This window comes from Geotrypetes seraphini, chromosome 17, assembly GCF_902459505.1.
Source record: "Geotrypetes seraphini chromosome 17, aGeoSer1.1, whole genome shotgun sequence".
Classification (NCBI taxonomy): Eukaryota; Metazoa; Chordata; class Amphibia; order Gymnophiona; family Dermophiidae; genus Geotrypetes; species Geotrypetes seraphini.
The window spans coordinates 16,757,434-16,785,080 of NC_047100.1; the positions used below are offsets into that span (position 1 = coordinate 16,757,434).

General features: G+C 41.5%; 1 protein-coding gene across 2 annotated transcripts in view; it reads right to left on the minus strand.

Moving 5' to 3' along the window:
- The window catches only part of DNAH12 (dynein axonemal heavy chain 12), a 451,362-nt gene that overhangs the window by 130,465 nt on the left and 293,250 nt on the right, over nucleotides 1-27,647 (minus strand). The window contains exons 43-45 of one of the 2 annotated variants that reach the window (XM_033925717.1): nucleotides 18,001-18,193; nucleotides 14,557-14,718; nucleotides 10,727-10,921 (exon numbers count right to left, since the gene is read on the minus strand). In XM_033925717.1, the coding sequence (XP_033781608.1) occupies nucleotides 10,727-10,921; nucleotides 14,557-14,718; nucleotides 18,001-18,193 (550 nt within the window). The remainder of the gene's footprint in view (nucleotides 1-10,726; nucleotides 10,922-14,556; nucleotides 14,719-18,000; nucleotides 18,194-27,647) is intronic. The other variant, XM_033925718.1, reaches the window with a different exon arrangement.

Here is a 27,647-nt window from a genome sequence, read left to right on the forward strand (position 1 = left end):
GGACTGCCTTTTCAGTATTCGAGGATTCCAATATAGTAGACACATCCAAATTTTCCTGTTCAACCTCTTGCTGTTGTTTCCGTTGATTAGTAGGAAGATAATAAACTTGTGTAAATGGTGGTATCATATTTTCAGACAAACTCAAAATTTCCATTAAGTATCTTTTCAGCATCTCCCGAGGTGTAATCATCAAGACCTTAGGAAAATTTACCAATCTTAAATTATTTCCACGGGAAAAATTTTCCAAAGATTCTAACTTTCTTCTAAGATTGGTATTGTCCTTAATTATTGTTTCATAAATTTGTTTGGTCTTAATTGATTCCTGGTTAATGCTGACAATCTCTTTTCTAAGCTCTGTTGTTTCCTTTTTTACTCTCTATTTGTATTTAAACATTTGTATTTCATTTTCAAAATAATTTTTTCCCCCCCTTTTTATATTTCCTCTTCTCCAAATTAAATCCAATCTTTTTAAAACTATATTATCACATCAATCTTTACATTCCTTCAGCTACCAATAAATTCTTATGTATCTTTCTTTTATATTATTCATTTTCCTTTCCTTTACTTGCATTTAAATATCATATAACTTGTCCTTTCTATCATTAGTCCATTCTGCAATCTTTTCCTTATTGTCCTTTCATTCTTTACTTTCTCCTTTTCTGACTTATTAAATAAACTGAACTTTCATATTTATTTCTTATCTCCATCCATCCACTCTTAAAAGACTTTTGACTGCCCATTGTCATTCATTTTTATTTTTTTTTTATAATATCCTTTTATTCTATCAGTCCTGCTTTCTCCTTCTTCACATCTATTTATTTTCCTATTCAGTCTTCACTTTTCCTTTTGTGTTAATTTGTCCAGTCCTTTAATCCTTCTTGTTCATTCTTTACTCCAGCTGTCCATCTTTCAGTCTCCTAAAAGTTCAGTCTAATAACTTCACTTTAATGTCTTTCCAGTCTATCCTTCTTTCTTCTTTACATTCTTTTATTTTCTTTTTCACTTGTTCATTTTTATTTCCTGTTCTTTGTTGCATATTCTTCTTTTTCCAACAAACAAAAGTCCCATAGTTCTTTATATTTAATTTTTTGTTCAATATCCACCAATCAAGTCTTAATATTTATCCCTTCATTTCAACACCCAATGTGCTAAAATGACATAGGTTCTGATTTTGAAAGAAAGGTCTTTAGTTTTTCTGGATCAACAAAATACAAAGATTTATCCCCACAAGATACCCTCATTTTTGCTGGGTTATATAACCCATACTTATATCCTTTTTCCTTTAATTGAGATCTCAGATCAAGGAATTTCTTCCTAATATTTGCTGTATTTTTAGCAAAGTCTGGTAAAAACCATATTTTGGATCCTTTATAGTTTAAGTTTTTATCTTTTTTGGCAGCATTTAAAATTTCTATTGCTTGCTGGTATCTTAACATCTTGAATATTAATGGTCTTGGTCTCCCTTGATTTTTCCAGACTCTTTATTGGAATCCTGTGTGCCCGTTCTATTTCTAAAGGCTGTTTGAAATCCAACTGCAATAATCTAGGAATTAAATTTTCTAAAAACTGTATTGCATTTTTCCCTTCCAAATTTTCCTGTATTCCAAAAAGTTTTATATTCTTTCTTCTTCCACGGTTTTCGTAATCTTCCAGCTGACTTTTCAATTGAATTATTTCCAAACTGTCATTTTTGCATCTTTTTCCTTCACATTCTAAGCTCTCCATTTTAATTTCTAACTCTGTTGTTCTTTTATTAGCTACTTCCATTTGTCTGTGTATATTGTAGCGTGGCCGGTCCTCAAGGCTCGCAGTAACCGGCCCACGCTTACAATATTCTCCCCAGCGTGCTTCCTCAAGATGGAGGAAGTCCCTGTTGTGCATAAACTTATCCTATGTGTATAAACAGGATGGCCTCACACAGGTAAGTAATGAAACAAAAAACCAATTTTATTGTTCAACTGACAAGGTCAAAAAAAATGCATCAAAAGAAAATGTATTCCAAAAGGTCTTTGGCAAAAACATACAACATAATATGATAATAACCAGCCTGGTCTGGATATCTGTCTCAAAGTTCTTTATCAATGTCCCAGGTGTAACAGAGTCTCTTGATAGTCCTTGACTCTCCCAGAGTCTTATTCAATAAATTGGCAAACTAGGTATAGTACACTGCACTGGGCAGCGATGCCCATTAAATGCAGTAGCAAAAGCCTGACAGATTTGTCAAAGGGCTCCTTGTTATCAATAGAAAAGTATCCTGCAAACTATTCAACATGGTACTGTGTAAATCCTGTACCCAGCTTCCAGGATATTCACACCTTCTGAAAGGAACTTGCTGAAGTTCTTTTCCAACAGCAGCCCTCTTGGTAAGCAAGGCAAAAAAACTTCTCATACAAGAAAACCCTTGGCTAGCATACATTTCATTAAGTAGCAGACTTCAGGAAAATCCTTATGCTCAATAGAAATGGAAACATTCAAAAAAAAAAAAAAACCTAACACAAAAAGCAATTCCAAACTAATTGGTTTCCATTTCCTCACATAGTCCCACCTCTGGTAAAGTGTTACAATCCATAGCTTCACCTTCAGGGTTTACCAGGGTTGTATCATCTGGTTCTGTGTCCAACATTTCAATGTCCCTTGTCTCAGGGGGACTTGGAGGCTCCTTCCACCTGAGAGCTTCTCCTCCGTCTCCCTTCCTCTTGGTCAGCCAGCTCTCTAAATGCTGCCAAGCTGCTGTACCACGCCCAGCCCTACTCCGGGGCTGAACTTCCTTCAGCTGTGGTTGCCTTTTCCCCTGCTTAGCCAGCTTTCCACAAAATGGAGGATTTAAAGGGGCCTTACCAGATTTCATCAGGCTGTGTTCTGAATTAGGTTTAAACACAGCCTGTGCTTCCTGTTCTTGTTCTTGCCTAACAGGGACAACATGGTTAGCCCGGACTAGTTTCAGGGGGTGTTTTTTATCATTCTTCCCTGGCACAAGGCCGGCATTGGACTCGGGCTTGTGACAATATTCAGGATTTCTTCCTTCAGTTCTGCCATATTACTCACAGTCTCTGTCAGCATTTGTTTGATTTGCCTCAGTTCCCCCATAACTTCAGCTTTGCTTAACTCCTCTGATACATCAGCAGGAAGCGGAACCTAACTCGGGGTAATTTGATCCTGCTTCTGCCTTTTCACAGCCCCTCCGGTTTCACTTTTACTCTGTCGGGTGCTCGCCATGTTCCCGCTGTCCTCTCCGATGTTTTCAGCCGAAAACAGTTTAAAAGGAAATCTTTATTTATTCAACGGTTGCCCAGGTAAGAGGAGCGCTGCGATCACACGACCATTTTGTGTGCACGCTAAGCCACGCCCCAATTTGTTAGTTCTTCTGGCTATCCACAGCATGCATAATATCCTTCTCCAACACCAAAGCTCAAATGAATCAATTTTCTTTCTGTCTTGTTTCCGAAGTGTCCAGCTTTCACATCTGTAATTAAACACTGAGAAAATGAGTGCATGGACAAGTTTGATCTTCATTTAGAGTGTTATTTCCTTGCCTTTGTATACTTTGTCAAGAGCTTTCATTGAAGAGTGACCAAGTGCTATTCTGTGGAGTATTTCTTCCCTGCTAGTTGATTCTTTGTTTACAAAAGAGCCCAGGAGATTGAAATCCTTTAAAACTTCTATCGTCTTCAAGCTCAAAATCTTCATTATTTTCTATGTTCATGATCTTCGTCTTGTTAATGTTCAGTTCTAATCCCATGTTATGACTTTCAGTTTTGACTTTTCTCAGCATGTCTTCTTTGCTGCTGGAGATGAGCATTGTATCATATGCATAGTTTAGGTTGTTTATATTTTAGCCACCAACTTTGAAACCAACGTTCTCTTTTTCCAAATTTGCTTTTCTGAAAATGGCTTCTTCTTAAATGTTGAAAGGTAAGGTGACAAGATGCATCCTTGCCTGATGCCATGTTTTATTGGAAACTAATCAGCGTTGCCATATTCTGTTCTCACTGCAGCTTCTTGATTTTCATAGAGGATTTTTATCAGCTGAGTTATGAGTTTGGGTATTCCCACTTGTGGTACAGTTCTCCAAACTTTATCATGATCCACACAGTCAAAAGTTTTGCTGTAGTCGATGAAGCAAAAGTACAGGGGCTTTTGGTACTCTTTGCTCTTCTCCAATATCCATCTAACATTGACAAAAATGACTTTTGTTCCTCAGCCTTTTCTGAAACCAGACTGATCTTCGGGAAGTTCTTGCTCAATGAATGATTATAGCCTTCATTGTATTATTATCAGCAATATTTTCCTGATGTGTGGAATTAAAGCAATTGTTCTGTAGTTGTTACAGTCCTTAGTATTGCCTTTCTTCGGTACAGGTATGAACAGTTATCTTCTCCAATCAGTTGGCCATGTTTTTCTTCCAAATCTGCTGACACAGTCGAGTGAGGGCCTTCTGATAGCACCTTTTGAGCCTCTGATTAATTCAATTGGAATACCGTCAATATCAGGTGACTTATTTTTTCAATAAAGTTTTAATTGTTGCTATGTTATTCTCATTGCCTTTTTTGTTTAAATTTTCTGTATATTCTTTCCATCTCTTTTTAACACTTTTTAGATCATTCAATATCATTCCATTGACATCTTTAAGCATCCCCGATCGAGGCTGGAATTTCAGCCGCAATCTCTTAATCTCCTGATACGCTAATCTGGTTTTTCCGTTTACATGTTCCAATTCAATTTTCTGACAAATATCCGATCTCCCACAACGACCTCAAAACTATAATCAACTCCGTACGCCCCGCAACCTCGATCTTGGACCCATGTCCCTCCACTACACTGCTGAACACAAATGAGGTATTCCTGGAATCCATCCTACCCCTAATAAATGAGTCCCTTATGACAGGTGTAGTTCCACGGAGCTGGAAATCAGCCATAGTAAAACCACTCTGAAAAAAACAACCATGGACCCAGACAACCTAAGCAGCTTCAGACCTGTCTCAAACCTTCCATTCATCTCAAAAATATTGGAAAAGACTGTACTCACGCAATTGCAAGACTTCATGGAGACAAACGCCACCCTCTCCAATTTCCAATCGGGCTTCAGGAAACTGTGCTTTTGGACATCCTAGATGACTGCTGGAAAATCCTAGATGATGGAAATGATGCATTGCTGGTACTCAGTGCCGCCTTCGACACCATAGACCACTCTCTCCTCTTGTCCAGGCTAAAGTCCATTGGAATCCGTGACAATGCACTTCAATGGTTCTCTTCATTCCTGAACGACAGGTCACAGAGAGTCCTACTAGGAAAATCCTTATCTGAACCCAAACCACTCCACTATGGAGTGCCTCAGGGAGCTTTACTTTCACCTCTCCTCTTCAACTTCTATGTCAAACCAGTACTGGACATAGCGGGTAAACACCGCATCAGAATCCACTCCTTTGCTGATGACCTACAACTCTATCTTCCCCTAGGCCTTCACCGAGACACACAAATCAAATATCTCCAGTCTTGCTTAACTGAAATAAAGTCTTGGATGACGGTAAACAAATTACAGTTAAATGAATCCAAGACAGAACTTCTCTGGATCCACAAAGATTTATGCGTATATCCCCGTCCGTCCTTTTCCTGGGCCACAAACACCCTTACACCCAAAGACAACGTCCGCAGCCTAGGAATAACTCTTGACTCTAATTTATCAATGACAGATCACGTATCCAAACTAGTTTCATCTTCCTTCTACTACCTCCGCCAGCTAAAAACCATATGTGCCTACTTCTCAGAATCTGAATTTGCCCAACTACTCTACGCTTTTGTTCTATCCCGCATAGACTATTGTAATACACTACTAGTGGGCCTGCCTACCAAAACTCTCTCCCGCCTCCAAAGGGTGCAAAACGCTGCAATCCGCCTTCTGAAAAACCTAGGCATCCGCGACCATGTTACCTCTGCATTAGCTTCCATGCACTGGCTGCCCATTCAAAAACGTTGCACCTTCAAGGCCCTGCTCCTCGCTTTCAAATCCTTCCATGAAACGATTCCATACCACATGAAATCTAAACTACAAATCTACTTCCCAAAACGACCACTGAGGTCCCAAGGAGAAAAACGACTGACCATACCTTCTGGCCGCTCCCTCAAAACTGAAACCGCCCACAAATGCTCCTACTCACATTTTATACCCAAACATTGGTACACAATCCCTCCATCTGTCAGATCACTAGATGGACTTGGGAACTTCAGGAAGGCCGTGAAAACCTTCCTCTTTACTAACCCAGCACCTTAAAGTCATTCACCCTGAAATGCCACCCAGTCAACGCACTATGTCACTTAATCTCACCAGATGCTACTTAGTACATATGTTTTATTGTCATGTCTATATTGTAATTTATGTAAACTGTCATCTCTGCTCTGTCTGGATTATTATGGATGTACTTTGTAACCTGTTCTGGGCTCCTTTGAGAGGACGGGCTAAAAATCGAATAAATAAATAAATAAATAAATATCATTCTTTGTCGTGCCAAACTTGATGTTGAAACACTTGGTTCATCTGTGATACTTTACCACCAGAAAGTTTTGTTTCTTTGTTCTGCTACTCTTCTGGTTTCTTCTGAGATCCAAGGCAACTTCTTGGCTTTCTTTCTCTTCTGGAGTGTTGTTTTTTTTAGCTTCAACACTAATTATGGTTTTGATGTCATTCCATAACTCTTCGAGCTCTCTATTTCCTGTATCAAGACAAGCAAATCTGCTGTCTGATGGAATATTTTAAATGTTATATTTTGGGAGGTCTCTAATGATCGTCTTCTTGCATGTCAAAAACTAATGGTCACTTCCACAATCAGCTCCTGGTTTAGTCCTCACAATCAAAAATGCAGATTTCCATCTCTGTCCTATGCAGATGTAGTCAATTTGATTTCGATACATACCATTTAGAGAGGCCCATGTGTACTGGTGATGTTTGTGTTGTTGGAAATGCATATTCGTGATTGAAAGTTGGTTTGTTTTGCAAAACTAAGTTATCAGTAGCTTCATTTCTTTATCCTATGCCGTGCCGAGACTTGTTTCAAACTAAAATATAACTTTAATATCTTCTCCTTGTCTTGAAAAAAATACAAAAGACACCAAAAGTGTAACACAAGCAGCAATTTCTTTGTCAAATGATTCCAACAATGCTGAAACCTCCATACCTTCTCCTGGAGGCTTCAGCTCTCTCTGAGATCTTTTCAAGAAATAAAGTTTCTGAAAAGGAAGAGTATTATCTTCTGAGATCTTCAATACATTGACCAAGAAAATTTTATACAAGTCCAGTGGAGACATGTAGTTGGAAACTGGAAAATTAAGAATTCTTAGATTTAAACTTCTATTTTGGTTTTCTAGGTTCTCAATCTTCCTCTGAAGCATGGCTTTATCCATCATTTGCTGTTTTACCAAGTTTTCTATAGCATAGAATTTTTATTATCTCAGAGGCTTGTTTCTGTACCTCAGTTTCAACCTGGATAAGTTTCATGGATAGATTTAAGGAAAGAGTCAAAGTTAGTACATACCGAGTGTAAGTTTTCAATGGCAATCCATAAAGAATCCAGCATCACCACCTGGGGTTTTTCAAATGGCTTGAGTGTAGGCACCACAGCCCATTCGGTTCCTGGGAAGATGGTTGAAGCACTAATCATAGATAGCATAGTGCAGCACCTGGATAATCATGACCTGATGAGAGCTAGTCAACACGGTTTCAGGAAGGGGAAGTCATGTTTGACAAATTTGCTTCAATTTTTTGAGAAGGTGAACCAACATATTGATAGTGGAGAACCGGTGGATATCATATACTTGGACTTCCAGAAAGCATTCGACAAGGTACCACACGCAAGGCTCATGAGGAAACTACAAAGACATGGAATAAATGGGGATATACTAAGATGGATAGGCAAATGGCTGGAGAACAGATTGCAGAGGGTGAGCATAAATGGGAAGTTCTCAGACTGGGAGAAGGTGACAAGCGGCGTGCTCCAGGGATCGGTTCTTGGGCCCATCTTGTTCAATATCTACATAAATGACCTAGAAGAGGAAACAACAAGTAACATAATCAAGTTTGCAGATGACACAAAACTATGTCGGGCAATTGGGTCGCAAATAGACAGAGACGCACTTCAAAGAGATTTGAACCAACTGGAGAAATGGGCGGAAAAGTGGCAGATGAAATTTAATATAGAAAAATGCAAAGTGATGCACCTGGGCAGGCAAAACAAAGAACAAGAATATAAAATGTTAGGTGTAACATTGGGCAAGAGTGAACAAGAAAGGGACCTGGGGGTACTGATAGACAGGACCCTGAAGCCGTCGGCTCAATGTGCAGCGGCGGCAAAGAAAGCAAACAGGATGTTGGGTATGATAAAGAAGAGCATCACGAGTAGATCGGCGGATGTCATAATACCGCTTTATAGAGCAATGGTCAGACCACACTTGGAATACTGTGTCCAACACTGGTCTCCCTACCTAAAGAAGGATATAACCCTACTAGAGAGGGTGCAGAGACGAGCCACAAAACTAATAGAAGGTATGAAGAATTTGAGTTACGAAGAACGCCTTGAAAAACTGGGATTGTTTACCCTCCAGAAGAGAAGGCTGCGAGGGGATATGATAGAGACTTTTAAAATACTAAAAGGTTTCGACAAAATGGAGCAAGAATCTTCGTTATTCACATTGTCAACAGTGACTTGAACAAGAGGTCATGGACTAAAATTTAGGGGAGGCAGACTCAGGACTAATATCCGGAAGTTCTGCTTCACACAGCGAGTGGTGGACGCCTGGAATGCTCTCCCGGAGGAGGTTGTGACAGAGACCACCATTCTGGGATTCAAGGGCAAGTTGGATGCATATCTTCATGCAAATCACATTGAGGGACACGGGTGAAAAAAGTGTCCAGTAGAGAACACCTAGCTTAGCCTCCGCGTGTGCGGGTTGCCGGACTAGATGGACCTAGGGTCTGATCTGGTGAAGGCATTTCTTATGTTCTTATGTTCAGCCCCAGTATATCCTGGACCTGAGCCTCCTCTACACTTCCCACCACTCGACATCCTTGGTGTTCCACTCCCAGTGGGTTGCGACGTCTCCAACACCGAAGCTCCCTCTTTCGGGTTTGCCTGGAGCACAGGCTCGCTCACACTTGGAGAACTCCAAGGACACTCTCTGATTGGCCAACTCTCCACAGTCTCTTCGGGAGCTGGGGGTGGATTGGGTCCAACCAGGCTCAACAAAAAATCATTGTCCAAGCTGAGCTTTTCCTGTGGCTCAGAAACAGAAGGGCCTGGAGTCATCGGAGCCGCCGCAAATGATGTTATTAGTGTCTGCCATGGAGTTGAAATAGCAGGAACAGGTAAGGTTAAACCTGCTGCTTCCATCTCCTTTTAGGCATAATGAAGGTTTTTAGGAAAAATTACAACAAAGAAATAGTCTATCAAAGAGGGAGCCTACAACTTCGCATCCTACTCAGTCGCCATCTTGCCTCCCTGAATGCCATGCCATTTTTACTGTGTTTCATGACCAGAGTAGCAGATCCAATGCTTGTTTGATTGAAAATGGCCTTATCCTATTCATTTGAGTTCATTGATCCCTATCAAATCAATTTTGTTTTTTTTTCCATTTGATCTTTAACAATTTCCAGCTTTCCATGTTCCTATGTTAAGAATATCTTTACAGCTTCTGATCTCCCTTTTCTGTCCAGCAACATCAGCATCAGGACATCCTGGCAGCTTTGATCTGTCAGTTTCACAAACATTGGGTGACGATCAGTTCTTTCCTAGTAGCACGGTGAATACCTTCCAACATAAGGGACCATCAATTCTTTATGTCTCCTCATTATCATCAATACAGATGATAATGAGGAGAATACAGAATACAGAAGAAGATTGCCAGGCCTTTATTCTGCATGTTTATAAGTGCTTATTATGATTATTAATATATGTATGTATATTGTTGTGCACTTTTGTTAGTTTTGAAAACTTAATAAAGATTTATAATTAAAAAAAAAAAAAGTTTTCTCTTTAAACAGGATTATTATTTGACTAATCTTTAAGCCTGTTACATTAACGGTGCTAGAATAGATGTGTGTGTCTGTCTTTCTTTCTTTCTCTCTCTCTCTCTCTCTCTCCTTGGCCGCTTTCTGACTGTTTTTCTGTCTTTCTCTCTCTCTCCTTGGCCGCTGTCTGTCTTTCATTTTTTCTTTCTGTCTCTCTCTTTCCTGCGATCCCGTACGTCAGAGGAGGAGCAGGATTGCGTCCGAGGGAACGTGCTATCGAGGTGGAGAGAGGCCTGCAAGGTTCGCTACAGCCGGCCGGCAATCTTCAGCAGGCTGCTTTGAAGAGTAGGGCAGACATGAATGAAGAGCAGCAGCGGCGGCAGCGGTTTGTGCCGGTGGGCCAGAATTACTACCCCACAGGCCAGATTTTGACATATCAAGTCTTACAGTGAGTGAGAGCGGGAGGGGGGAATCGCCGGCATGTTCTCCGCCTCCTTGCGTCCGTGGTTGCCATTTCAAACTCCACATGTGCAGTAGGAGCCAGAAAACAGCCACAGGCTCGTTCTACTGGCACGGAGCTACGGATCACGGACGCAGGGATCACGAAGTTTGAAGTGCACATGTGCGCTTAGGATTTTATAATAGTAGATTCCTTTCATTAAATGTCTTTGGCAAATATCCTTTATAAATTTAACTTGCTCCTTAATATATAAAATTGATATTTCTACATACCTGGAACCAGTCAATAGTACAACAGTTGATGAGTGATGGAAACTGTCTTAGCCGATTACGAAAAGCATCTCCAATTGGGCTGAAAGCTACTACAATGTGAAGATTTTCTTTACAGCGGTTCACAAAGAAAGCAAACAAAGCCAGGGGACTTAGTTCTGCATTTTTGTTACCCGCCTGTGCTGCTGGCCGAACACCCTTTAAAACATTGCAAAATATTCATTACTTAATACAGCTGTTGTATCATCAGTGCCAGAAAAAAAATGCTGAGTCAGGGCTTCAAATACAAACCAAAGTCAAGACAAATCAAGGTACACTTCCCCCTCTGAATCTGCGGTTTCAGCAATCGTGCATTCGGTTATTTGAGATTTTTAAACAAAAAAACATTTAAATTTTTCAGGCTATTTTAAGCCCTGTAAGTCCCCCCCTTAAGCCTTACCTGGTGGTCTATCGGGTTTTCGGGGTAGAAGCGATCTTCCCATGCTCCTGCCTGTGCACATCGCTCATAGGAAATGGGTGCCTTGAGTTCTCGTCATAGTCTCAAGAGATTACGGGCGCTCAAGGCAGCCATTTCCTATGAGCGATCTGCACTAGGCAGGAGCGTGGGAAGATCACGCCCACCCTGAAAACCCGCAAGACCACAGGTAAGGCTTAAGGGGGGGCTTACAGGGCTTAAAATAGCCGGGGGAAGCAGGGGTTAGGGTCAGAACTGGCCCAAATATTATTTGCAGTTTTTTAATATTCGTGGGCCGGCTCTGCCCCTAACCCCATGGATACAGAGGGAGAAGTGTAATACTATTATAACTAAATAATGATTAACATGAGCAATTAACTTTTGAATAGATAAATAATAAAGAAATATTTAGGTCAATATTCAAACCTGGCGGTGAGTGATTCTTTTAAAGTATCAGCTGCAACATGGAACAAAAACCATATATTCAGCACTACTATCTAGATAGGTGACAGTCCTGAATATACTTATCACCAGGACCTATACATACACTTAAATGAAACTGTTTAGCTATACAGACAGTGAATAATATCACAGCTATACATAGAGCTAGGGGAAATGCTAGGGGAGGGGAGAATGTCAGGGGCATTTTGAAAGAATTTTCAGTGGTACTATCTATGGTATATACTGAAAACTCATAAGAACTTATACATTTTGGCCCAATTCTATAAAGGGCACCTAAGTCATGCCTAAAGTTAGGCGTGCTTTAGGTGTCCAATCTAAGTAGTTAATGAGCCAATTAAGGGTCTTAACAAGCGTTAATTGGTACTTAGGCATCCAAATGATATAGACGCCACTTTGTAGATGCAGCCACAATTTCATGGACACCCATGTTTAAAACTCGTGCCTAACCCAATAGGCAGGGGCAAGGAATAGAAACATAGAAAAAAGCAGCAGAAAAGGGCTATAGCCCACCAAGTCTGCCCATTCCAAGTATCCCCTCCCCTGATTTTACTCTCTTAAAGATCCCACGTGAGTATCCCATTTTCTCTTAAAATCCGTCACGCTGCTGGCCTTTATCACCTGGAGTGGGAGTCTGTTCCAATGATCCACTACTCTTTCGGTGAAAAAGTACTTCCTGGAGTCGCCATGAAACTTCCCTCCCCTGATTTTCAGCGGATGCCCTCTGGTGGTCGAGGGTCCCATGAGCCAGAAGATATCATCTTCTGACTCGATGTGTCCCGTGATGTACTTATATGTTTCAATCATATCTCCCCGTTCTCTTCTTTCCTCAAGTGAGTACAGCCGCAATTTTTTAAATCTTTCTTCATACGTGAGATCCTTGAGCCCCAAGACCATCCTGGTGGCCGTTCGCTGAACCGACTCGATCCTCAGCACGTCCTTTCGGTAGTGTGGTCTCCAAAACTGAACACAGTACTCCAAGTGAGGCCTCACCATGGCTCTGTACAACGGCATCATAACTTCAGGTCTCCTGCTGACGAAACCTCTGCGGATACACCCCATCATTTGTCTTGCCCTGGAGGAAGCCTTCTCCACTTGATTGGCAACCTTCATGTTCTCACTAATGATCACCCCTAGGTCGCGTTCCACCGTGGTCCTAACCAAGGTCTCACCATTTAGTACATAAGTTCTACACGGGTTTCTCTTACCCAGATGCATTATCTTGCATTTTTTAGCATTGAAGCCTAACTGCCAAGTAGTTGACCATTGTTCCAGCAACAGTAGGTCGTGTGTCATATTATCAGGTAATAAGCTTTTGCCTACTATGTTGCAAAGTTTGGTGTCGTCGGCGAACAGTGATACCCTTCCTCTAAGTCCTTGCGTCATATCTCTTATGAATAAGTTAAATAGAATAGGGCCCAGGACCGAGCCCTGCGGCACTCCACTGATCACGTCCGATGCTTCGGATGGGGTACCGTTCACCACCACCTTCTGAAGTCTACCGCTCAGCCAATCCCCAACCCATGTAGTTAGAGTGTCTCCTAATCCTATCGATTTCAGCTTGTTCAGTAATCTTCGATGAGGGACGCTATCAAATGCTTTACTGAAGTCCCAAATATACCATGTCCAGTGACTCTCCGGCGTCCAGTTGTCTAGTAACCCAGTCAAAAAGCTAATCAGATTAGATTGGCAGGATCTGCCCTGGGTGAACCCGTGTTGGTGTGGATCACACAGTTTTTCTTTGTCTAGGATTGTGTCAAGATTCTGTTTGATCAGTGTTTCCATGAATTTACACACTATAGACGTGAGACTCACTGGTCTGTAGTTTGCTGTCTCTGTCCTGCAGCCCTTTTTGTGGAGTGGGATTACGTTGGCGGTTTTCCAGTCCAAGGGGACCCTTCCTGTGCTTAGGGAAAGATTGAAAAGAACAGATAATGGTTCTGCCAGGACTTCCCTTAACTCCCTGAGCATTCTGGGGTGTAGGTTATCCGGTCCCATGGCTTTGTTTACCTTGAGTCTTGATAGTTCGTCATAGACGCTACTGGGCGTAAATTCAAAATCTTGAAACGGGTCTTTCTGGTTATCTCCCGTCTGCAGCTGTGGACCAGCTCCCGGCGCTTCGCGGGTGTGGTTTGGGCAATGACTCAATTTGGGCATCCTTTGATTCATTTACATAACACTGAGCGACCTAGGGCGTCCATATGATGCCTATATTGTAGGTGAATGAAAACCAGGTCTACTTTTGAGCTTAGTTTGGGCTTCAAATTGATCTGAGTTCTATGGACGGAACTTAGGCACTCTTCGGATGTTCTTAATGCAATCTGCTAAATAGCTCTCTGGGATTTATTTTTGCTTTATTAAGCTCAAAATATATTTAATAAGGCACCACATAAACGGCACACATCAATTGCATGCAAAACCTTCTATTTTTGTGGTCAAACAGCAAAGCTATTTGCTAATTAGAGGAAAAGATCCATTAACTGAGCACAGCACAAGAAAAACATAGCTTTAGTTTTCTTGCTAAAAAGCTACTCTTTTTTACTGACTAAACAGTGTTCCAATCAGCTCATTCTTGAAAGCAAAAAAAGCACATGACAAAAATATATAGATTGCATACATTACTTTATTTGCAAAAGCTTAAAAACAGAAAAAAAAACTAGATACAGACCTTAGCATGGCTTCTACTTCATTGCAAATGGAGGTTTGTAGCTGCACAATGGTGATCTCATTGTGAGATCATCAAGGTGCACCTGCAAGGTAGAATGCCACAATTAAAATATGGGCTGGGATTTGAACCTATGATCTCTGGAAAAGGAGCACAGGGCTTTTACTTATTGAGCTATAGCAGTTCCAGGCAGGTGTCTCTGACTGCCCTGTGATATTTAATTTTTTTTGAGGATAGGATAATGAAAGTTGTCACCTCCATGATTTCCTGCTTTTCATCTACAGCAAAGATGTTTGGTACTTCTCCTGTGTTGAGCAGACTGTCAACATCTTCTAAGAAAGCCTCTTGTTTGATCTGAGTGTCTGTGATGAGGAACACAATTTGTTGACCTTTCACACCTGCATTCTTCAGCAGACTCTGGAAACAAAGAAAAAGTTATAATCTGGCCTACAGCAACATTCTGCTACAGATAAGAGCCAATTTTTCAACAATTGTTTAATTTTGGAGGGTAAAGAGACAACTAATTGTAATATGTAAAAAGACATCTGTACAGAACTGTACAGATTAGAACCAAGACATCCAGGCTATGACAATCTATACCAAATAATAAAAAATATTATTCTGCCGAATACCCCAAATTAATATTGGGCAATGAGATTTAACATAATAAATAATAAAAGAAGCAATGTGAAATCAGAAATAAAGTGTTTATTTTAGTAGGTTTAGCACAGTAAAGCCCTGGATTATTCATATTCAACTTTAAATCACTATTCAGCCTAATATGAATGATGTATTTAGGGCACTGTTCGTGGCAGTATTGAATCAAATATGAACATTTGGTAGAGTCTTAGGCAGGGGTGCCCACACTTTTTTGGCTTGCGAGCTACTTTTAAAATGACCAAGTCAAAATGATCTACCAACAATAAAATGTAAAAACACCCACAAAGCATATTGTACGCAGAGAAAATGTTAATTTTCATTTATACTCGGGGGGGGGGGGGGTGTTCCAAAGAGGTCAAGGCAGATGACTTTAAAATATGCAATGTCACCTCAGTAACAACTAAACAAAAATAGACAAATATACCCCCTCCCCTTTTACTAAACCGTGATAGTGGTTTTTAGCGCAGGGAGCTGCGCTGAATGCCCCTTGCAGCTCCAGACGCTCATAGGCTCCCTGCGCTAAAAGCCACTATCGCAGTTTAGTAAAAGGGGCCATAGTGCAAAATATAAACAGCAGATATAAATTCTCAAAACGGACACATTTTGATCACTAAATTTAAAATAAAAATAATTTTCCTACCTTTTTGTCTGGTGATTTCATGAGTCTCTGGTTGCACTTCCTTCTTCTGTAAATCCAATATTTCTTTCTTCCTTTCTTTTTTTTTTGCCCCTCCCCTTTTCTTTCTGTCTCTCTTTCTTTCTCTCACCCCCTGCCCCCTCTTTATTTGTCTTTCTCTCTCCCCCTACCTACCTATCTTTCTCTCTCTCCCTGCCCCCCCAAGCCATCGTGCTGATTCCTCCACTTCCCTGATTCTTTTTCTCTCCCTGCCCCCCCCCCCCAAAGCCACCATGCCAATTTCTCCCTGCTTCCCCAAGCCAGGCCTGGCCTGTACAAGCACCGGGCCCACAAGCCTCCCCCCCCCCCAATTCTGACATTGAAGATGAAGTTCCAGGCCAGGCAGGCATTCCTCTCTGATGTTAGAATTGACGTCGAAGGTGAAGGCTTGTGGGTCCAGCGCTTGTACGCGCCTGGCCTGGCTTGGGGAGGCAAGAAAAACAAGATCACAAAGGCAACACGATTGACTCACATTGCCTTTGCGATCTACTGGTCGATCGCGATCGACCATTTGGGCACCCCTGGTCTTAGGTGTTGACAAAGAGCCTTTCCTGAAATACTCGTACCTGCAGGAATGTGCATGTTTTTGGCTGTGTATGCAGTGAGAACAGACATTTTACAAATACACAAGATGAAAACATGAAAGGCACAAATTCAACAGTATCCAAATGCAAGTGGTAAATTTAGAACTTTATGCATAAATGGCAGCACTTCCATGTGTAACTTCCATTTTACAAACCTAGAACAATAAATGTCATTAATTAAATAGGGAGGTTGCAATTTGCATTTTTCTTTATGTTGGAGGGATTAACAATGGCAGATTAAGGACAATAACTCCCTTGATCCCTTGTGTAAAGCTTTGGCCAAAAAAGGGCACTTTTTAAAATCTCTGTCCATAACACTGAGCTGCTAGAAAACCTGAAAGGGAAATTTTCTCTCATAAACTGGAGAATACACATGTAGATTTTTGTCCTATAAAAGTCACAGCCCTAGCACGCCCCTTGAAATCTCTACATGGTGTTGATCTCTATGTATAAATAGCAGCTTTAAAAAGTGTGTAGTGCAGTTTATAAATGCGAATGGATAAAACCAACGCAGGATCCCAAATGCCCCTCCAACTATTGCCCCATCTCCCTACTCCCTTTTTTATCCAAGTTACTTGAATGTACTATTCACTGCCATTTCCTGGACTTCCTCTCATCCCAAACTATTCTTGATCCACTTAAGTCAGGCTTTCGCCCACTGCATTTCATGGAAACTGCCCTTACTAAAGTTTTCAATTACCTGTTCTTGGCCATATCCAAAGGCCTTTACTCTACTCTCATCCTTCTCAATTTATCTGTCACCTTTGATACTGTTGATCACCACATACTCCTTTATACGCCATCCTCTCTGGGGTTCCAGGGTTCTGCTCTCACCTGGTTTATTTCCAGTCTCTTCCATTGCACCTTCAGTGTATGCAACAGTGGTTCCTACTCCACAGCCATCCCGCTATCAATTGGTGTACCTCAAGGTTCTGTCCTGGGACCACTCCATTTCTCAATCTACACCTGCTCACTTGGACTGCTGATCTCCTCTCATGGTTTCCACTTATCACCTCTATGCTGACAACTCCCAGATCTACCTCTTTGCACCAGACATTTCTACTGAAACCCAGATCCAAGTTTCAGCCTGTCTGTCCAACATTGCTGTCTGAATGTTCCACTGCCATCTAAATCTGAATATGGCTAAAACGGAGCTGCTTATTTTCCCGCCTAAACCCACCTCCCAGATTCCCCTGTTCTCTGTTTTTGTGAACAACACTCTCATCTTCCCTGTCTTGTCTGCTCACAATCTTGGGGTCATCTTTGACTCCTCTCTCTCCTGCTGTCTTGGGGCTCCAGGAGATGTTTAATTTTCTCCCCCCCCCCCTCGGACCATCTGCCATTCTCCAGCCCTAGAAGCCTATGGAGGGGCTATGCCTGAAGATTCCCACCCCTCTATCCCATACCGCACAGCACGTGGCACAAGGACACTCTTTAACCACCCATCTAGCACAAATAAGGCATGATATAGGGGTATTAGGGTCAGAGGACTCCATCCCTATTTTGAAGCAAAACAAGATGTTTTAAAGAAGCTTGTTTCACAGTAACCAAATGGGCTTTGGAGCCCTCTGAGGATCATTATATAGATACATAGAAAAGCTGTGATTCATATCTTCTGCAGTATGCTCGTGAGAACATGAACAACCCAATGGTTCAGCATACCATCCCTACTGCACTGGAATATGATTTTTTGCATTTAGTATTTTGCCTTTAACACGAAAATCACATCAAGGTGGATTACAGTAAGTACAATTAAACTGATACAATAAAGGATGTTACCTTTAGATCCTCTCTCCACTCATTCATTCCATAGCTCTTAGAGATTTCTGGTTGAAAAATGTTCATTTTTGCCATTGAGGTAGCCAGCCGAGTCAAGGACTGGCGCCCACTTCCTCCTACACCAACTAGCAAGGCATTACCTCCTGCCTGCTTCAGAATACGGCAAATGCGAGACAAATGCTCCAAAACATATCTAGCATAGAAAAAAAATATCAGTCATGATACGTGATGGAAATATGAATCATCTTAGCAAGACATGTAACTTTACCTATAAGTGGCGAGTTTGGTGGTTTAGGGATATTTGCAGGTGTAATGGATGGAATTAGTCTGGAACCTTTATAAGTGACACAGAACTGGCACAGTAGTTATAAAGTTTAATAAGGTAGAGGAGAGAGTGGCAGGAGAGTTGGGTAGATATTCTTGGAGAATGCGGTAAAGGGGACTTGTTTAAGATTAAAATTCTGAGTATCTATATTAACATTTTTTTTATTGGTGGATAGTGTGAAGCTATTTTCTTGTAAAATAGTATGTAAGAACTAAATTTTATTAAGCCTCTAACTTGGTTTCAGTGTTACAATTGCTCTTAAAAATTATATTAAAGAAAATAAATATGAACCATCTTCCTAGCTCTCAACCATCATACTCAAAGGGCCGAGTACCAGAGGGACTAGCAACAGGAAGGATAGCAATAACAAACACTCTGCCATCCTTATCCTGCCCCCAGTGTGCTATTCAGGATGTATTCAAAGTTAAAATGAGTTTAGGTCATGAGAAGAGACACTGTTTTTATTAATAAGGAAATGCAATGAGGAATTGCAATTAAACTTAGAGGCAGATGATTGACAGGGTCTCTGCAGGAGGTATAGGTATCCTGTTTGTTTGTTTTTTTCTTTAAATTAGCAATGCAAATATATGGAAAGCACTTGGCCAGATGGACCTTTAATGTCTGACCCACATCAAGACATGTAGGAACTTTACTGATTGATATGTTTTACTATTCCAGTGTCCCATGATGGCTCCATTCTGGACAACTTCTCTATCAGAGGGAGGCTAAGATTTTATGTAAACCATGATCTATTACAGCCTCTGATGTATGAGTATTAAATTGTATAGAAATAGATACAAACTATTGGATAGCTATTGGAAACATTGTTAAATTATCCACTGATATTATCTCTGTCAACTCCTCAGCATCAGTTATATATATCAAAGACCCTCTTCTTTCTTAGTTCCTTCCTTTTACTTGGATAAATGGGGTGAAGATTTTACTCTACGGTTTTCCTATTGACAAAAGAAAAGCATGGGATGCTGTACTCTTCTAGACTTATTTTATTTATTTTAGTGTTTATAGACCACTTATAGCCTAAGGATTTACATTCAGGTACTCAAGTATTTCTCCCTATCTGTCCTGGTGGGCTCACAATCTGACTAACGTACCTGGGGTAATGGAGTGTTAATAGAGTATTTCCCTAGGACCTTAATTCCTTTTTCCAAAAAGGGGATTAATCTAATCTAATCTTCCATTTGTGAGTCGCTATGCTGTCTGGACTTAAAGAAAGCTTGCACCCACACAGATACAATCTGAGATATTTCTTGTGACTAGAATATAATAGGGAAACACCATTAACAATATGGCATACTGCCATTTGATCTATCATCAGCCCTACACATCTTCACAAAATACTTAGTCATGGTGGCCACACACTTATGCAAGCTGGGGGCATATATGTTTTCCTGTCTGGATAACTGGCTGGTCAAGAGCTTATATCCAGGAAAGAACACAATGATAAATGAGTGAAACTATCTGGCTGCTGAAGTCACTAGACTTCATTGTACGTTATTGAAAATCCCACTTAAACATTTCACCTCAACTAGAATTCATAGAAGTTCTGCTACACATAACTCAGTCAAAAGCCTTTCTTCTACCAGAAAGAATTATCTTGATATCTATGGTGCAGAAGAGAATGATGAACAGTCATCACTATGGGCACATGCCAAAATATGTTGGGTTACTGAAGTTTACATTAAGCACACGACTGGTACTTACTGGCAGACTAATTATATCTGGTATTGGCACTCTTACAAGAAATATCTGGACTTATAGAAGGAATTTTAAAACCTCTACTGCACAAGACAAAGAGCTTCATACAAGAAATCACAGACTCAACAAATTAAACAATATCAAGCAGCTACCACCTAATGCGCTGCTAGTCACAATGGATGTAGAATCACTATTCAGTAACATCCCCCATGCAGATCGCATTGCTGCATGTGAAAATTTCCTAAAAACATCTATCCTGAGCCACCAATACTCAACGTTAGAATGAATTTGATGAATGCTGTAATAGCTAACTCACTACTAGTTCTGATTTAACAATGATATCTATCTACAAATCACGGGTACTGCTATGGGCACCAGCATGGCACCACAATATGCAAACCACTTCATGTCATGGAAGAGACGTTTCTGAATACATATCAGACAAAACCCCTGATATACTACCAGTACATCGATGATATTTTTATGATTTGGACTGAGGAAGAAAAGACTCTCAAATGATTTTACATTTCTTTCAATTCATACCATCCAGGTTATTTCACTTTAGCTGCATGGTTGCAGAAGGAATCCACTCCGGATTTTTCACTCTGTCTCTATACAACTTTACTGGGCTGTTTAGATCCCTCTACAGTTAGTATCCAAGCACGGAGAGCCATCCAATACACGTGAAGTAGAGGCACCTGTAGCAACAGGCTCAAACCAACTGTTCTGCTCAAGAATTCAACCAACATTCAGCCTATATTTTGCGTCTCTCGACTATGGCGGTATAGAAGAATAAAGTTATTATTATTATTATTATTGGATCCTCCCAGAGCCCACTGATAATATACCAGATTGGTTCTGGCTAGAATGGAGACTTATGTTTCCTTTGCGTCTTGGTCATGTTGTAAGTATCAAAATGCCAAGGTTATATAAAGAGCATAAAATATTTGTTGATACCTGGAAAACTTTAAGGTATATAAGTAGTCTAACTCCTATTCCAATAAATAAATCAACAACTCAAACGATTTGGCTAAACCCCAAGATCGAAATTGGCAGTTTTAAAATCATCTGGAAGCACTGGATCTTGGCAGGAATCCGTACTTTGGAGGATGTAATAAATAATGGTAAGCTGCTGGAGTTTTCACAATTGCAACATAAGTTTAGTCTTAATAAATCACAATATTTTAGATGGTTGCAATTGAAGCAGGCCATTCAGGTAGGATTCCCTGAATGGAAAAATCTTAATAATTATCATAGTCTGGAATTCTTATGCTTTCAGATGGATTCTATGGACCATAGGGCCGCACAGTGGTATAAATTAATAACCAAAATAAAAAACCAAAAAATGGTCTTAGAGACATTTGGAGCATTGAGATTAAGCATCAAATTAATGCATCTCAATTGGTCTTGGAGGTTAAGATGTACAGTGTCAGCATCTATGAGACAAACATGTTTTTTTCTTTTGCATAGAGCTTTTTGGACCCCTGTTCATTTACAAAATATAGATAGCTCTAAGTTTAATAAATGTTGGCATTGTCATCTTGAAGCTGGGACATTAGATCATCTTTTATTCTATTGTCCATTCATATTATTATTTTGGAAATCAATTTGGCCTCAAATAAATAGGATGTTGGAAAATCCGGTAGCCTTGACAATGAGAGCAAGGAGTCAAATCTCGTCAGATAACAACACATTTTTATTTATTTTGACTGGAGTAGCAATATAGCAAATAACATACAATTGGAAAATTATGACAGGTTAAATTACAACTTTTGGTGGAATTCTGTATGTCATATATACAAAATGGAACGTACAATAGCAACACAAAAAGTATATTTTGGTAAATTTCAGAAGATCTGGGGACCATTAACAGATTTTTGTAATGAATGATAAACTTTTCCCAAGATAAGATATTTGATTAGAGGGGAAATGGGTAGGTTTTATTTTTGTTATTTCATAATATATGAATATATCAGTAGTTTCATTGTAATGGTACTTGTATGTAATACTGTGATGGGAGGGATGGGATGGGAGGATTTTCTATTTAATAAAAATAGTTTAAATATTAGGTGAGAAAATAAAGGCAAAAGAGTTGGCGTTCGTGAAATATAAAAAAAACCCAAGAAGAGGAGAGCAGAAAGGACTACAGGGTGAAACTGAAAGAAGCCAAGAGAGAGATACGTTTGGCGAAAGCACAGGCGGAAGAACAAATGGCTAAAAATGTAAAATAGGGAGACAAAAATTTTTTCAGATATATTAGTGAAAGGAGGAAGATGAAAAATGGAATTGCTAGGCTAAAAGATGCTGGGAACCAATATGTGGAAAGTGATGAGGAGAAAGCAAATGTGCTAAACAAATACTTCTGTTCTGTGTTCACAGAAGAAAATCCTGGAGAAGGACCGAGATTGTCTGGCAAAGTTACACGAGAAAATGGAGTAGATTCTGCGCCGTTCACGGAGGAGGGTATTTATGAGCAACTTGAAAAACTGAAGGTGAACAAAGCGATGGGACCAGACGGGATCCATCCCAGGATACTAAGGGAGCTCAGAGAGGTTCTGGCGAGTCCTATTAAAGACTTGTTCAACAAATCTCTAGAGACGGGAGTGATTCTTGGGGATTGGAGGAGAGCGGATGTGGTCCCTATTCATAAAAGTGGTCACAGGGATGAAGCAGGGAACTACAGGCCGGTGAGCCTCACTTCAGTTGTTGGTAAAATAATGGAAGTTTTGCTGAAATAAAGGATAGTGTACTTCCTTGAATCTAATGGGTTACAGGATCCGAGGCAACAAGGCTTTACAAAAGGTAAATCGTGCCAAACGAACCTGATTGAATTTTTTGATTGGGTGACCCGAGAGCTGGATCGAGGACATATGCTAGATGTAATTTACTTGGATTTCAGCAAAGCCTTTGATACAATTCCTCATAGGAGGCTGTTGAACAAACTTGAAGGGCTGAAGTTAGGACCCAAAGTGGTGAACTGGGTCAGAAACTGGCTGTCGGACAGACGCCAGAGGGTGATGGTTAATGGAAGTCGCTCGAAGGAAGGAAAGGTGAGTAGTGGACAATGTTCCCTCTAAGGATTGATGAGGTGTGTGCAAAAAAAAATATGCATGAGCGACAAATTACATACTCCACAAATTTATGAGCAGGCGCAGAGGACGTATTTTTAAACAAATGTAGTTTATCCTTATACTCCTTATGTATTTTTAATCATCTATGGATATGTTTGTATGTTTATTGTTCAAATGGTTTTATTTATTTCCCCAAATTTATTTTTGTTTTACGCATTGAAAATATTTGATATTGCGTTTTGTCACCAGCGGGGTTAAGGCAATGCGTCCTGTGCTGCTGGGACATAGAAGTTTTGGCTCCTGTGTGCTGCGGCTAGCAACACAGGGATAATTAATGTCAGGATTCAACACGACCAAAAAAAAACACACTGCAAACTGGTAAGTATGGAAACTAACAAAAACTGGACTGGATTTAATGGAGCGATTGCCCACACAAAATGGTTACTTTACAAAACAACTTGATATCAATCTTCAAAAAATAAAGTAATCAAGCACATTAAACTTTGTCAGGTCATAGCCGCTCATCGGTAAGTCCTTGAACCTCCAGTTTAAGTAACTTTAAGAGTCTTATTGCAAACCAGTATTTCTCCAAACAGCAAAGAGGTTTTAAAACTCAAAAAGAAAAAAAAAACAACAAATTTCTTCTTCCTTTTTCCCCAGTAAAGGATTGCTGCACATCCAAAATAAAGTCCTGGCCTAAGTCTTTATTTTCTTCCAACAAACAACAGACTTAAGCTTGAACCAGTGCACCCGCACTGATTCCTCCAGCCGCAGTAGTGCTGGAGAAGGTGGTGTGCTCCACGTGCTGGAATATTGCCAAGATATGGCCCTCTATCCCTCCACAATTAACGTGGGGCTAATCCCCACCACCTTTCAACAAACACTGTCAGACTTGCTCAAGAATAGTCCATACTGAAAAACTGTTACATTTGTAATCCACAGTGACCACTTGCCTTTGGTTAGCAAACTTCCATGGGCTGTGGGTTGGCAGTTACCTCTGTGCAGGACTCCGGTACAAAGTCTAGTTCCATTTCCGGGAACTCTGAGAAAGGCTCTTCAGATGGCTCTGCCCCGGCCTCTACCAGTTCCATCTGCTCTGGAACATAACAGCCTTGCAGAGCTCTCAGCCCTGAGCTTGGTGACTGTTTGCCTTCACTGCCTGCCTCCTTCTCCCCCCTCCAGCCAGGTAGCCTTGAGGTTTAGGAACTTGGGACCACGCCCCAAACTCTCAGGTGTGCCGGATATCCTCCCTTCCTTTCCCTGACTAGGTGGGGGAAGGGAAATCTGCCTTCTGACACCTGCACTCCCTCTGCTGGACACAGGAGTAATAGTAGGCACAGGGATATCTGCTCTAACAGTGGGATTTCTACTATGCACAGCCCTAGCAGGCATACCTTGCATATCACATACCCCCCCACTTAAATGGCTGCTAGGGGTGGGCCTATGCTTAGGTGGCTCTTTCTCTTCTTTTTTTTTCTTTTAAACTTCTGTGGCAACAATCAATCTTGCAGATTAACAATTTCTACCCCGATGGCCCTTCTTTCCCCCAGAAGGGCTAGGATCAGGGGTACAGACCTCTCTCTGCTGCAACTCATAAACTTCAGCAATGGTCTCGGGATCACTTAGAAGGATTAACCCTTCCTCCACTGCCCGCACGCGAGCTCCAAAACCGGAGAGAAGCTCCCTCATTTTTTTAAGTTCCCCCTCCCCCATTTGCTTTACTTGCAGTTGTACTTTCCCTACTTCTTCACGAACCTGTCCTACAGCACAGGCAATGTCTTTTACAGCTGGGGTTGGATCCGGTTGCTCTCCTACTCGGCATACAATATGCCCCATCTGCTCTTTTAAACCCTGACTTTTTTCCAACAGAGCCTGTATATCTTCCTGGCACTGTTGGAAGCTTTCCTCTAGGGTGGATCTTAACAATTGGTCCTGGAGTAAAAGAGCCTCCCGTACTTTATCCCCCAGATTATCCTCCACCTCCTGAACAGCATGTTGCCATTGCTGTTTTTGGCCCTCCTGACCGTGTGCTAATTTCTGTTGTAGCTCACTAAATTGCTGTTCGACAGCCTTCTTTATGACTGCCAATGAGTCATGGTCAGGCTGGGGAACTACTGGGCCGGGTGAGATGATGTTCCTTTCCAAAGGAGCCTCAGAGGAGCCAAACCCCTTGGACCCTCTGCGTGTAGGTAACAATTGTTTCCATTGCTCCAGTTTAGGGCGCCAAATCCGCTCGCAAATCACTTGAGCAATGCAATCCCCTTTTTTTACCTGAAACTCCTCATCCGCATTATTTATGAGGAGAACATTTATATTCCCCCGATAGTCGGGGTCAATTACTCCCGTCCCTACATCAATAGCATGACGGGAAGCTAGACCTGACCTTGGGGCTACTCTTAAATAGGACCCTGGCGGTGGGGATGCCTGAATGTCTGTTGGAATCAATACCCTACTTTTAGCATCTACCACCGCGTCCTGTGCTGCGTACACATCACACCCCGCAGCTTTATCATACGCATACGTAGGTGTTTGAGCATGCTCAGACAAGGGTGCCCACCTAATTGTGGGACACCATTGAGGACGGGCCCTCCCTCCCTGCGGAGGATACCATTTACGGGACCCCTTCCTCCAGGGCCTTTCCTTAGGACCCTCTCTAACCATAAGGGTACACTTGGCTTTCTCCTTCCCCTTCTGGGCTGCAGAGCTTTTCCCCTGCTCGATGTTTTCCTCTAGACCCGCCCAATCACGGCCCAGGATCAGCGCAGCAGGAGCCTCGGGAATAACGGCTACTCCCAAAGTTTGTACCTTCCCCCGATACTGCACCGGGATAAGATATTTGGGGTAGGCCTTTTTCCCCCCATGGACACAAACCACTGTCACCTTGTTTGGCATTTTGCTAAAGGGACCTCTTTTCCTCCCTAGATCCCAGCAAGCCCTGGACATGACAGATTGTTCAGCGCCGGTGTCCAGTAGAGCTTTAACCTTCAGGCCATTTATGTGGACCTGTATTTCATAAGGGCCAGAATACTTTCCTGCCTTATTACCAGAGGTTGTAAGTGTCAATTTTACTCTACATTGCTTTTGCAGGTGCCCGGGTTTACCACACCTAAAACAAGTAAAGGTTTTTTTCTCCGGGATAGCAGGATCGTGAACCTTCTTCAAGGTTTGGGGAATACTGTCCTGGAGCCTGTTATATGGTCTTCTCGGAGTCGCTTGGCCCCTATTGTGCCACCCATTCCCCTGTCTTGTCTCCTACAGGTAGAGTAGTGGTCTGGGAGTCTAAATAGGCTTCAGCCAGGTCTATTACCTGGGCTAATGAGCGACTACCCTGTCTTTGGATCCAGGACTTGCATGCTTGGCACCTCCATTATATGCAGATCTCTCTCATGCATATTCATTAGGGCTATCTTGAAAACCAGACTGGCCTAGTGGTCCTCCAGGACAGTGGTTCCCAACCCTGTCCTGGAGGAACACCAGGCCAATTGGGTTTTCAGGCTAGCCCTAATGAATATGCATGAAGCAAATTTGCATGCCTATCACTTCCATCATATGCAAATCTCTCTCATGCATATTCATTAGGGCTAGCCTGAAAACCCGATTGGCCTGGTGTTCCTCCAGGACAGGGTTGGGAATCACTGCTCCAGGAGAGGGTTGGGAACCACTGTTATAGAGGACACATGTGCGCCTTCACCCAAGGAATCACATCTAGCATGGCAACCATTGATCCCAGAACCTGAAGATAATCCCATGCTTAAGGAGCCTGCCACTCCAGAAAGGAAGAAAGCTGAGTACACAGTTTCTGCCAGCGGGCTACTGGTAGAGAGACGTGGCCTGATATCGGGTCAAAAGGAACTCCCAGGTATCTGAGCAAGTGCATGGGTTTCAGATGATTCATTTTTAATCTTTTTTTAAAACTTACAATCTAACCCAGGTCTTCCAGTACCTAGAGCACCCGCTCCAATGTGTGGCATCCCTCGGCCAATAAGAGAGCTCTGATTAGCCAGCTGTCCAAACAAGGGTGCACCTGGAGACCCATATGCAGCAGGTAAGCCGCTACCATAACCATCACCTTAGTGAAGGTACGGGGCACTGAAAACAGTCCATAGGGTGGGGGTCAAGAACTAAAAATGCTGTTCCAAAACATGAAACTGCAAAACTTAACAGTGGGCTGGAAAAATGAGAATGTGCAAATATGTCTCTAAGATCCAGAGCAAGAAACTATCCTGGAGTCACTGCTGCAATGACTGATCTCACGGTCTCCATTTAAGTTTTGAGAGCTGCAGTCATGTGCTAAAGATCCAGAAAAGGCCTCCACTCTTCAGAGCCTTTCTTTGGCACAAGAAAGTATATGGCATATTTGCCTGAGCCCGAGAGGTTGGGCAGTATTGGCTCCATAGCTTGAATATCCAGCAAGCGCTGAACGGTGGCCAGAATCCTGAGCACTTTGTTTGGGCAATCTGAGCAGAGCCCACTAACTAATCTGTCAGAGGTCGAGCAAATTCCAGTTTGTAACCTGATCAAATAACTTTCAAGAC